Source organism: Nannobrachium achirus (genome assembly GCF_963921795.1).
Source record: "Nannobrachium achirus genome assembly, chromosome: 14".
NCBI classification, from domain to species: Eukaryota; Metazoa; Chordata; class Actinopteri; order Myctophiformes; family Myctophidae; genus Nannobrachium; species Nannobrachium achirus.
The window spans coordinates 15,240,577-15,254,731 of record NC_137821.1 but is presented as its reverse complement, the minus strand read 5'-3'; the positions used below and the strand labels follow the sequence as shown (position 1 = coordinate 15,254,731).

The 14,155-nt window shown below is 43.7% G+C and overlaps 1 protein-coding gene across 1 annotated transcript in view; it reads right to left on the bottom strand.

Annotated features, from left to right (window-relative positions):
• Nucleotides 1-14,155, bottom strand: part of chrnb1 (cholinergic receptor, nicotinic, beta 1 (muscle)) — a gene marked incomplete at its 3' end in the record, with an annotated part of 61,748 nt that overhangs the window by 37,204 nt on the left and 10,389 nt on the right. The window contains exons 3-4 of the mRNA XM_080741398.1: nt 11,372-11,416; nt 7,870-7,979 (exon numbers count right to left, since the gene is read on the bottom strand). Of these exons, the coding sequence (XP_080597524.1) occupies nt 7,870-7,979; nt 11,372-11,416 (155 nt within the window). The remainder of the gene's footprint in view (nt 1-7,869; nt 7,980-11,371; nt 11,417-14,155) is intronic.

Below are 14,155 nucleotides of genomic sequence, written 5' to 3'. Positions count from 1 at the left end.
TGTGTTGCAGACACATGTGCTGGTTCCCCCTTTAATGCAAACCCCATTATACCTGTTGTCATAGGACCCGTTTTGACCATCTGTTTGCCTGTGTCCATTTATGCCCATATATGGAGTATCTGTCTGTGCCTCCGACTGTGTTGCAGACACAGTGCCGGTTCCCCCTTTAATGCAAACCCCATTATACCTGTTGTCATAGGACCCGTTTTGACCATCTGTTTGCCTGTGTCCATTTATGCCCATATATGGAGATATCTGTATCTGTCTGTCTGCGTCCACTTTATGCCCATATATGGAGATCTTTGACCATCTGTTTGCCTGTGTCCATTTATGTCCATATATGGAGATATCTGTATCTGTCTGTCTGCATCCATTTTATGCCCATATATGGAGATCTATGCAGACACAGTGCCAGTTCCGGAAAATGCTGATGTCAGACATCAGAATCCGAACCTTTCGTGCTGGTTACAGAAAATCGTGTATCGGGTCGGGTCGAGGCCGAGCACTGCACTACCTGCTGTGGTGGGGAACGCGTGTGCCGAATTTGAAATAGGGAATGAATGCCCCACCCTTTAATGCAAACCCCATGAATGCCCCACCCTTTAATGCAAACCCCAATATACCTGTTGTCATAGGACCCGTTTTGACCATCTGTTTGCCTTTGTCCACTTATGCCCATATATGAAGATCTCTGGACACACAGTACCGGTTGCGGAAAACTCTGATGTCAGACATCAGCTCTGCATACAGGCATTCATTTTATTCCCATATATGGAGAACGCGCGTGCCGGTGGGACGAACGGTTCTCGAGATATGCGGATTACATACATACACACTCACAGAGATTTTTTGTTGACTCATGTGGCGTACGTGATGTCAGAGCCTTTTATGAGGTGATGTCACAAATCTCACAATGAGTCAGCGCTTGCACCGATTTCCGCCCCTGTATCTGCCCATATGCCCATATATGGAGATCTCTGTATCAGTCTGTGTCCCTTTTATGCCTATATACGGAGATATCTGTCTATATATGCCCATATACTGTATGGAGATCTCTGTATCTGCCCATATGCCCATATATGGAGTTCTCAATCTTATGCCCATATACGGAGATATCTGTCGGTTCGAGGCAAGGCCCGGCACTGCAGTGATGTCACAATGAGTCAGCGCTTGCGCCCGGCACTGCAGTGATGTCACAATGACCGATTTTGCGCCGATTTCCTCCGGAACAGCCTGATGTCAACAATCAGCCCCGCATAAGGAGATTCCGAACGTTTCGCGCCGGTTAGGGAAAACCGCGCGTCGGGTCGGGTCGAGGCCCGGCACTGCACTCCGTGCCGCGGCGGGGAGCGCGCGTGCCGAATCTGAAGCCGGTGGGACGATCGGTTCTCGAGATACGCGGATTACAAACACACACGCAGAGACTTCTCGCATTTATAGATAGATTATATGTTTACACACAATCCAGGAGCATTGACAGGCCTGACATTGACAGGCCTGACAAGGCTCGGCTGACACAAAACACACTACGTTGTCAATTCACCATACAGTAAAGGAGGAGGGGAGCGCACTTTTTATGATCTATATACCAGTTTGCTTGTTTCTCTCGCATAAATCTGGCAACACTCTTCTTTCCACTGTCCACACAGTGTTTTGTTTTATATACCAGTTTGCTTGTTATCTCCCATAAGTCTGGCAACACGCTTGGTGCACGGGTGCTTCCTTCCTCCTCTCTCCACTGGCTAATGGCTAATGCTAGCTCCGGTAGAACTGGTCGTTTTAAACTCTATAAAGCTAATTAAAAATGCTATCCTTAGATCGCCAACAAGTGCTGTCCCTATACTCCCATGGACATTGTTTGGAATTATCTTAGTTGGACTTTGTTTGGAATTATCTTTGTTGTTGTTCAGCAACGTGACACGTTACCCCAGGGCTCCACTGGCTGCGTCGCGTTGCTCTGCGTCTTGACGGCGTCATTGACGCAGACACGTTGCCGTCCGACTGGCTCCACTGAACGTGAATGTGTTGATATTTCAATCAAAGATCGGATATTCGCATTATCAACTGTAGTGTTATATATGCCTAATTATAATAATTTATGCTGTGTAAAGTGCCGGAAAAAATAGCAGATATACAAGCTCACAACATGTCGAGTGCATGAATCTGTCATCATGCTGTTGTGACTGTCTGAGCTTGTAGATTGGCTATTTTCGGTACACCAGTCCAGCGCAGCCACGATAATGTATAGCCTAAAATCAGACTCAGTCACTCACTGCTGGCCTGTTTTTAGGAGGAAGAATTGAGAAAGTTGTTGCCTGTTGTGAACTTGTGATTAGCCTATATCAAGTGGGAAGACCACTGTAATTACATAAAAAAATATGCGAGGAATTTTGGTACATCTAGTCACCCTTGTGAATGACGTGAATGGATATCCAACAGCAGAAAGGCACGTACGGTATATACATTTAATATGCAATGCAATTACATTTAATCATAATTTATACATGACTGGACGTTGTGGACGCCGTCAAAAAATTTAACCGGGGCAATTTTTGAGTTTGGACGCCGGCACCGGAGCGTCCGACGTTGACGTTACCGTCGGCAGTGGAGCTCCCTTCATTGATTAAAACGGGAGCGTTCCCAACGTTGACGTTGACGCGACGCTCGACGCGCTCGGTGGAGCCGGGGGGTTATGTGAGTTATCACACACACACACACACACACACACACACACACACACAGGCACGCACACACACACTCCACTGGCCTGGCCTCAGTGTGAAGGAATGATGCCCCCTGCTGGACAAAATATTTCATTACACTACCATTCAACAGTCTACAGACTCCACACAGCTCCCAGGCACTGCGGCCAGTTTTATTTATTTATTTTTTATATCGGCGGGAAATTTCACCGATACCGATATAAACCGATATGCCCAAATAAGGTCATATCGGCGGCCGATATATCGGTTCCCGATAATCGGTCATTCACTAGTCTGTGCTAGTCGAGTTCAAACAAACAGGGACAGGGACGGCGTCTGAGAATATTTTCCATCAAACTATTAATTTGGTTACGCCTCAAGCACACAGGTTGATGCTTTTTTTCGTACTGAAAAAATACTTTCTGTGGCTTCATGGCCCTGTAATATTGGTGTTAGTGGGGTCCCGAGGGGTTCTTACTTTTCAATTTTTATCCCACGATTTTGCAACCCATTTTTCACCCAGTGCCAATTGCCAAAACTGTAATCCTGCGTGCTGCTTTCCCTCTGCCAACCTGTGGAGGGCCCCGAACTGAGCTCATGCTTCCTTCAGTGCATGAGGAGTGAGCAGGCCGCTTCTTATCACCTGACAGGGGGGAACAAGTTATTCCAACCAGTTCCTTTCCCCTCCCATCAGGCTGGCCAGGGGGAGACATTATAGAGACCAGGATTACTAGGGGACACGGGGGGAACATGCAAACTCCACACAGTAAAGGCCCTTTCACCAACCACACCAAGGGTGTGGGCGCTGATGACGCAAAGGAGAGAACACGCCCCCAGCACCCACAGCATCCCCCGGCGGGAATCAAACCCAGGACCTTCTTGCTGTGAGGCGACAGCGCTACCGTGCCCCTGTTTAACCACTTCAATCCCTGAAAACAGACAATCTACAAGCTCACACAAGCTAGATTTTTTCATAAACAATTAAATCGATTAGTTAGATTTAATCTAATCTAGATTTAATCATTTTATGTACTGTACTGTATGTATGTATGTATGTATGTATGTATGTAGCAATAACAGCTACAGCACAAGCATGTGTGGTCAATGTATCTAGTAGGAATCTCAACGTATCTCACAATGGACCAGAGAACGAGCCCTTGTACCCGGCCTTGCCACTAGCGCAGCGCTAATGTTATGGCGAGGCCCGCCGTCTTGTAGCCATTAAACTCAGAAGAATACAACACACAACAGAGACATCACGCCAATTAGACACATGAACGTAGCAGCCTGTCAGCGTGCAGCGGGGTCTGGGGCTATTATGTCTCTGGTGGCTTGGAGAGGAGGAGAAAAGTCTCCTCAAACCCCCTGCTAAACTCTCTGTCCCTGGGAAGGTGCTGGGTGAGATAAAAGATAAAAAGACAAACATTGATCATAATGAAAAGGGCAGTGTGGTGTGTGTGTGTGTGTGTGTGTGTGTGTGTGTGTGTGTGTGTGTGTGTGTGTGTGTGTGTGTGCGTGTGCGTGTGTGTGCGTGGGTGCCTGCGTGCGTGCGTGCGTGCGTGCGTGAGAGAGAGAGCAGTGCCATCCGATCCGTTATTGGGGAGTCATGCTGCTTAATTGCCTATAAAGCATTGACGAGCAGAGCACTGGGGGATATTTACAGCACAGCTAATGGGAGCTCCTCCACAATGAAGCAAGGCAACGCGGAAACCTCGTATATCCAAAACCGTTACCGAAAAGGACCTGTGTTCCAGTGCATAAATTAGCTTATGGCTAAAATAATATGTGTATCATTTAGTCACAGGCCCTTGTTAATACTTTTCAATATTTTAATATTATACTTAACCACTTTCACTAGACACTAGCATGATCTCCGTATTTCAAAATGAATGCCCTAATTAGTTAGGGAATTCATTTTGAAATATGGAGATACAAGTTTTCTCCGCGACAGCAACAAAGGGAGTGTGGCAGAAAGAGAGAGAGAGAGAGAAAGAGAGAGAGAGGTAGCACTGTGTAAGAGAGAGAGAGAGAGAATGCATTCACGTTATAAAAAAGGGGGGGCACTCGATAAGTGCATTTACCTGATCACTTGTACTGAATAATAATGGCCCAAAGCGGAGACTATAATCGAAGCCAGTAGAGTATCTTAACTAGTTTAAGTGCTGTTATATGGCTTTTCTGAGGTACCCAGTGCCACGCTGCGCTGCGCATACAGTATTCTTTTGGGTGTACTTTGTGTACGGTGCAATAGCGCTACTCTGGCTCTCCGTTGGCAATAATGGCTGAGGGGTTGCAGTATTGCTTTTGCAAGGTTCACTCTATACAGTCCGTCTCGGTCAAATATAAAATTTAGCAACAGCAAAATGAATAAATTGCCACCAACTTTAGTTGGTCGTGGGGCCTGTGTTGTTTGTTGATAAGTTGTAACAGCTTTATCATTAACTTTTCCCCCCAAAAAAACATGTTTTCATTTCCAATAGATGGACCTGGACACTGCCAACCAAAGTTATTCTAATTTATTTTTGTTTCATTTAGACTTGGAAATTTAGACCTTTCTAAAGAAGGTTTGCTAGATTAGTTTATTTATTTTATTTTTGGTAAAGCTTAGTTTGGGTTTACGTTTTATTACTTTTTATGTTCTCAGTTTTACCACAACCCAACCATACCATAGTACACCCCCTGGACATGACTTACCCACAACCCAACCATACCATAGTACACCCCCTGGACATGACTTACCCACAACCCAACCATACCATAGTACACCCCCTGGACATGACTTACCCACAACCCAACCATACCATAGTACACCCCCTGGACATGACTTACCCACAACCCAACCATTGATGCAGAGTGCCAAGCAGGCAGGGACGTGCTGGCCATTGGGAAAAGCGGGATAACTCCCGAACGGCCGGTTCATTCCCGGCCGGTCCAGGCCGGCCATTAGGAAAAAATAAAAAATAAAATGTCGGCCTTCGTTCCATTCTCGTATCTCCAAGTTCAAATGTGTAGATTTTTTCGCAAAGCAAAGCCCTGCTTCATCATACAAGGCCGTCTCACAAAAACCGCGAGGCGTTGTGTGCTTGTAGATCGGCTGTTTTCACTAGTTTAAATCATTTTTAAAATGATAAATACAAAACAAACAGTTTTGGACATACAAGGTTTCTACCCAACAACAACGAAATATAACTCATGTAATTGGCCCACTGGCTTGTCATTTTAGTTAGGTAAAATTAGACGAAAGTTAAAACAATCTGGGAACTAAATCAAAATCAATATCTTTCTTCACAAATGTGTTCATAAAGGTGTCAACTATCACCTCTGAACTTTCTCAATCACAACTCCCTTGGGGGACTTTGTGGGAGCCAATCAAAGTTGTGGGTATCCCGTGGGCCTGGGATTAAAGGGGGAAAAAATAAAGAATGGCCAATATGAGTGTATGAGGTGTGTAATTAGGGTATTTTGGGGCTGCTGAATCCATTCCAACCATTAGTTATGAGTAAAAATGACTCCTTGGCCATAAAATAGGCCACAACAAACTACCTTTTTGTGTCCACGAGACATAATATTGGCAATAAAAAAAATGGTTGGAGTAGGGTTTGAATTCATGAAAACTATTCAAGATCAGGTGGGTAAGCGCACATCATGACACACATGATAACATGATACAATCTGACAAGGAACACTCAAAAGGGTTTAAGCATAGGGACTAACAGGACACAGGTGAACTCGAATGACATGATTGGCTAAGCCTTAGCCAACTAGGCCTATTTTATGGCTAAGGAGTCATTTAAACTGAAAACTAATGGTTGGAATGGATTCAGCAGCCCTAAAATACCCTAATTACACACCCCATATGCTCATATTGGCATTTTTTTCATTATATCCCCTCCCAGGCCCAAGTATCCCGATACCCCCAACTTTGATTGGTTCCCACAAAGTTCCCCAAGGGAGTTGTGATTGAGAAAGTTCAGAGGTGATAGTTGACACCTTTATGAACACATTTGTGAAGAAAGATATTGATTTTGATTTAGTTCCCAGATTGGTTTAACTTTCGGCTAACTTTACCTAACTATTTGTCATGATCTGAAATGGCAAATCTTTGCATAGCAGCAGCGCTATAGAAAGAGAACTCTCTCTATAGCGCGCAATGAGGGCCTCTCCAACTCTTTTTCCCGGGCTGAATCAGGGGCCCAGCACGTCCCTGCAAGCAGGGGTACCATTTTTATAGTCTGAGGGGATTGAACCGTGACCTCTCAGTCTCAGGGCAGACACACTAACCACAAAGCCACTGAGCTTGTATATTTTTATTGTTGCGACCGTCAGGTCGCATTTACTACCAAAACCTCCACCGGCTGTCAGTCAGTCAGTCAGTATGTCCGTCATGTCACACTTTTCCCCAACTCATATCTCCGCCACCGTTGCCCCAAGACATGCCAAACTTTGCACACACACTCCTTGCCTGCCAATCCACAACCTCCACCTCTCACGTCATACGGGCAGCCATAGTTACACCTGGAATGTTGAATCTCCATATATGGAGATAACCTACGCATCACACAAAGTCTGACCTCACCAGCCCATACTTGGGCATGGACGACTTATATCTCCATATACGGAGATGGCCATATATTTGATCCTGGCGATAAGGTCTGAGTCGAGGAATGCTCTCTTCCCTGGTAATATGGGGTATTTGTAGGACAAGACTCAAAAAGGTCATACAAAACAAAAAAACTGATATATTCTCATACTGTATAATATATATACAGGTACTTTCTTGTAGAGTTCTTCAAACTTTTAAACTAGGGTTTTATTTTGTTTCTGTAAAGCGACTTTGAGTACCTCCTTCCAAATTGCCCCTCAGCCACGTGACAGTCCTTCCCTTGCCAACTTTCCCAATTCAATTTAAGTTTTCAGTACACATTCAGTGGGAAATAGTCACTGTACAACGACAACATACAAACACGGTTCTGAATTAGGTTGAAAAACTAATTTATAAGTGTTTGCCAACAACAACAACAAAAAAACCTTTCCCTAGCCCCAACACACAAGTAGAAAAACACAAAAACATGACCCAAACATCCAGGGGCACCGATTCACTTTCAACTGTTTGAGGAGAGTGCTGAGTGTGAGTGAATGTCAGCCGCAGTGTGTTTCCACTACTTACTTATTGATGAGAACAATGTCTGGCAGCCAGACCTTCGCTGAGGGAATACGCAACACCTCAATCCCATCATTCTCCTTAGGTTTCCACGCCAATCGATGGTCCGTCCATTCCTGCCAGGATCAGTGACATGGGTCAGTGTGTTGTGTGCGCGTGTGTATGTAGTTTACATAGGCCTAGAATTATTGAATGCTTTAACCAGTGAAAAATAGCAGATATACAAGCTCACAGCGCGGCACCGAGTGCCGCGCTTGCGAGCTTGTAGATCTGCTATTTTTGAAAAAGTCGTGAAAATGTGTGCAAATCTTTGAATATATGTATTTTCAAAGCGAACGTTTTGTATCACAAATTTTGCTTCTGGGTGGTCCCTGTAACTAGATCTTTTGAGATGGGGGTCCGTGGCCAAATAAATATCATTTTGGGGGTCCTTCACATGAAGAAGTTTGAGAACCACTGACATAGTAGTCTCTCAAGAACAGACTAACTGAGCTCCAGTTAAGTGAAAAGGACCTTTTCTTTGACGATGGCTAGCCAGATTGCTGACATAGAAACATAGGTTTTTAAAAAGATCTTCAAAAAGATCTACAAGCTCGCAGCGTGGCACTCGGTGCCGCGCTGTGAGCTTGTATATCTGCTGTTTTTCAATAGTTAAAGCATATGTGCCCATGTGCACGCGCACATGGGCGCGTGCGTGCACATGGCTGCTTTGGCATGTATACCCTTCTGCTGAACTGGTCGAGTCATCCCTGTGATGTCAGAACAGGTCAGCTATATCCATATATGGAGTCTGTGAGGTCAGATGTAGAGGTATTGACCAGCTCCATTGACCGCCAAATATGGGTTTAATATTGATGACATCAGGGATTTCCATATATGATTGCCAGAACAGGCTGTCTTGGTCATTGAGTCAACAATGTGAACTCACCCTCTCTCTGATAATAAACGACTTATCGTTGCAATAAACATACCCCACCATAAAGACTGGTTAAAATAACGTTTCATTTATTTAAAAAAGTTCCGGATTGCAGCTTTAATGCAGTGAAAGGATAGAAAGGGAGAAGAACAACAACAAAGAAAACAGCGTGCAGTGGAGCGGGACGAAACAGAAAGAGACAGAAGGCGAAGCCTTTCCATTTGCGAAACCTAAACAATTTGTCATTTCATCAATTTATTTTTAATTTCGCCGCCACTGGCATTCGTTACCACGGGGGACAATATCCGCGCACGTTCGTTCATGCATAATGTCGACTCCCATTAGCATAATTTCTCATTCCGCATACGCCACGCATTACGATTAGGAACGGCGAGTGCTCTCAATTTGTTTGGAGTGGAGTCTTCACAGTGCTTTGCTCCATGTGAGCTCCAAGCAGATGAGTCGGGGGGGGGGGTCTCTGGAAAAAGTAGTAATTTATTTTTACTTAAGTAAAAGCAATAAGCATCAATCAAGAAAATTGATTGATGCGATTGATTGACTGAATTGATAATTGCGATCGTGGGCATTTACTATGAAAACCTGCATCTCCTATGTATCAGTCACATACAGTAGTAGGTGCTGGAGGGGGTGTCAGACGGTCCTGAATGTCCCCGCACATTATGCGTCAGTCTCAGTCACGCTCCATATATGGTCAAGACGGCTCCACATATCTCCATATGTGGAGCTGACTATCATCACCTGGATCTCCATATATGGAGATCACCACACTGACCTCATGAAACCCTGGATGGCCATACATGGATACGACTGGATCATCACCTAGATCTCCATATATGGAGCTGGCCGATACCTCATCTGACCTCACAGACTCCAGATGTGGATATAGCTGACCTGTTGCTGACCTGTTGGCGACCTCGCCCTTGTTTACTTGATTACAAGTACACAAGTATTGGTTTCAAAATGTACCTAAAGTACCAAAAGTAGAAAGTACTCTTTATTATGCAGAATGTCCCATTTCACAAGTTTCCAAATGTATACCAATATTTTGAAAAGAGCAGATCCACAAGCTCACAATGCGTCGCATCGCGACGCTTTGTGAGCTTGTAGATCGCTCATTTTCAAATGTCCGAAATGTATCCACCTCTTTCCGCGGGAATTTACTGGAGAATTTTTTGCACCACACTTCCGGTTAACAGCAGACAAACAAGCCAAATGCAGCCGTTGTGAGCTTGTAGATCACACTCGGATGCGTGCCGGAAGCTCTGTGCAACTTATGCGCAATGCACGATGGGATGTTGGAAAGTTGTGGATATAGCCAGGGCTGAAGTGGTTGGGTAATGTTTTGTTATAATAATCAAAATACACAAAGTAACTACAGTTATCAAATAATAGTAGTGGAGTTAGTATAAGTACATTATTTGCCTCTGAGATGTAGTGGAGTGGAAGTAAAAAGTACAGGAAATTGGATATACTCCAGTAAAGTAAAAAAATACCTCAACATTGCACAGTACAGTACACGAGTAAATGTACTTAGTTACTCTACACCACTTGGTGGGTACTCACAGTGATAAACACATCGCCATCAGAGCTACGGGGGTCACGCTCCACTTGGTCAAGATGATGCGAACAGAGAAATTGCTGGCTTGCGCGGCTGCGCGCCGCATGTGTAATGATTAGGCCTGTTGATTGATGTACTGTTCACAGGTAGTAATAATAAATAATATGAGTGCTCCATCATGCACCGAGTCAATTATTGGTGTCGTCGCGTGTTGTTTGCCGTGAGTGATTCCCTTTTCATTTGAACGGCTAGCATCTCTCTCCACTGTGCGCACATATGAAAATGTTTACGCAATTAAGCGCGGTTGTAGTTAATCTTGGGATGATTGTGCGGCGATGATTGTGCGTGATGACGTCGCACGCGTTGCTGTGAGATGCCGCTTGTAAATTGGGTAGAGATTTATTTACGGGCTTGTGTTTTGACTAGGGCTGGGTGATATGACTAATATGATTAATGAATGATTATTAAAGGAAATGAAAAACTGTGAATATAGCAGAGCTTGCAGATTGGCTATTTGAAGTATAAAAAATTGGTTAATCAGATTAATCGATTTTTAGACCATTAGAAAAAATATATATTTGAAATGTTTCATATCAATTTGTTGATATATAACAAAAAGAAAATGTTTAAAAAACGTGTTTCTAGATTATTCGGTTATAAGTCGGATGGTAGTTATGAATTGGTGTTGATATATTTGGTTAATTGTCCAGCCCTAGTAAGCAGACCTTGTAAATCGACCGCTTTCAGCACGCAACACCACTCACTGTACAATGGAGCATTCATCAAGTATAAGCGGCTTTTCACAAGGGGGAGCGAGACTGGCTTGGATCTAGCTAGCATCGCTAGCCTCTCTTTGAAAATGAATGACTAGATGGGATTGCCATGTGAAAAGGCCCATAGGATGACCAGCAAACCGTGTAGATGCATGCACTGCAGCAGTGGTGCCTCGTGCAGTAACACGAGGCACCACCTTGAGGCGACAGAGTGTCGACGACACATAAACACAAACTTACCATATTCATGACAACAACCGTGCTCATTTCTTCATTTTTCATGTTCTAAAAAGGGAGAGAAAAACGTGTGCATAAATGTCAGGATTTGCAAACATTTGATAATAACAAGAGCACAATTAGGCATCAATAAAAGAACAATAACAAAAAGTGAACCTGGGTAAAACGGCAAACAATGAAAATGCAAGACATTTTTAAAAAGCCCAAACAAACGGAAGAAGTGGAACTATAATAGGCTGCTGTATCAGCGACAGGCACCAGTCGCTAAGCTGGTCTTTCTTTCAGGGCTTTTGAGAAAATGGAGGACACGGGTCCTAAACAGGCAGAGTCAAAGTTCCTTCACAGAACCCAATGTGAATAGGGAGACCATGTCCATCTTCCTATAGCTGTTCTTTTGGATATGGTCCAATCGGGTACAAAGTCTCTTTAGTGCCGTTAATCTCTTGATTTCTCTCCTGTGAGTATGAGAACATAATAGAAGATAAAGTCCCTCTCACAGCAGTTTCGGTGGAGCAACTAAACGTCTCCTTGAGGATACGGCGCGTCTGTCCAAGGGCACCGGCATTAGAAGAAGATTCACTCATCCGTTTTATCCTTTCTGGAAGGATTACAGTGACGTTCCCCCCCATCTACGCTCTGTGAAAACATCCACCTCAATTGATAGACCTTTTTTTTTTTAGGTGCAGTGAATACCGGTATAGCCTACTGCTGTTGCTGTGCCTTCTGTTGTAATTGCTTTTAAAGGGCGAGTCCATTGATTTCTTTTTTTTTACTGGATCCATATCGTTAATATTGTGAGAAGGATGGTGAAAATCTGACAGGACACTTGCCAACGCGTTTTGTCTCGAGAGTACTCTCTCCTTTAAGCACTGAAAATAATGTAATGACTTGAAAACTTCAAATGTAAAATGCTGCGTTTCACCTTGTTTCACCTAGAGAGAGAGAGAGAGAGAGAGCGAGAGAGAGAGAGAGAGAGAGAGAGAGAGAGAGAGAGAGAGAGAGAGAGAGAGAGAGAGACAGACACAGTACCAAACCAAAAGTTAAAGTACTCATTGTGTAGAATGTTCCATTTCACAAGTTGAAAATGTATTTTAAAAATGATCTTACAACACATTGTGAGCTTGTAGATCTGCCATTTTCAAAAGGCAGAATATATATAGGGCTTAAGTGATTAATGTATATTATTTTGTAATAATAATCACAATCTACAAAGTAACTAGTAACTAAAGTTTACAAAGTTTACATAATTGTAGCGGAGTATAATAGGCCTATTTGCCACTGAGATGTAGGCCTAGTGGAGTAGAAGCAAAAGTATTGGACATTGGAAATAACTCCATTAAAGTACAAATTCCTCAAAATTGTACTTAAGTACAGTACTTGAGTGAATGTACTTAGTTACTTTACACCAGGGGTCTTCAACGTTTTCAGGCCAAGGACCCCTTAGTTGAGAGAGAGATGAAGCAGGGACCCCCACAACCTGTTCATAGATTCCATATAGTTTCATTGTTTGACAGCACAATCATCAGTGTATTTTGGATTCATGTCAATTTGTGTTTTCAGATATTTAACCACTTGAACCGTCAGTACATAATAAACTTGACCTTTCACTCTGTACTTAGTCTGCTCTTTTTACCCTCTACACCAGGGGTGGGCAACTTTGATGATGGCGAGGGCCACTATATTTCCACCTTCACTCCAGAGGGCCACATTGCATATTGTTACGTCCTACTTTGTCATTCTAGTATCTCATACAAAAGAAGCAAAAATAGCAGATCTACAAGCTCAAAATGCATCGCAGCGCGATGCGTTTTGAGCTTGTAAATCGGCTATTTTTGCTTCTTTTGAATTGGATTCCTGAATAATTTTTTTCATTGGAATCCTGAAATCTAACATTTTGATTTAATTTCAAACGCATTTAGTTATATACTCATGTAACTTTATGAACCTAAATACAAATACATTGGACAGAAAAAAAAGAAGACATTTTAATGCTACTATACTAGTCATTAAGCTACTAATATAGACTGACGGTATTAAAGCAGGTCATGTTTGGAATTGTGACAGCTGAAATCAATATCAGTATTCTGGTATTAACCTGCGGGCCGCATTAAATGAAGGTGAGGGCCGCATGTGGCCCCCGGGCCGCCAGTTGCCCATGTATGCTCTACACCAAACCTCTTTGCCGAAAATAGCTGATCTACAAGCTCGCAGCGCGAGGCGTTGTGAGCTTGTAGATCTGCTATTTTTGGCTAAAGTTCTCAGAATATGGACGTTAGGGTTCAAGTGATTAATATAAAAAAGGAAAAAAAATCACTCAAAGATTTGGAGGACCCCCTAGGGGTCCCGGACCCCCTGTTGAAGACCCCTGCTTTACACCACTGCCAGAAAGTGTGACAGTTGGTCAGTGTCCTCCTCTCACCATAGAAGAATAGGATTCAGATTAAAAATCAGCAGAGTTGCCCTTTACTTTGAACCGTGACAGGATTAACCTTTTAGAATCACACATTCCCAGATAAAAGGTGTTAGAAATGATGCGAAGATTCGTAGGATCGTAGCTAGTTCGGGAGGCGGTCACAAGGGGGCGCGCGCGCGGAGGGGGACGGGACACTGGGTCCTGCCCCCCCCTTACCCAGGGTTCATAGGGAAAGCAGATGGTGGGTCTCAGTCTTGTTGCATAGCACTGCTGCTGCTACGCATGGCTGTCTCGAAGGGGCTACTGGTGGTTTGTGCTGCTGACTTCTGCTTGGATCGTGTTTTTCGCTGCTGTCTATGCTGGGATCAAGGCAG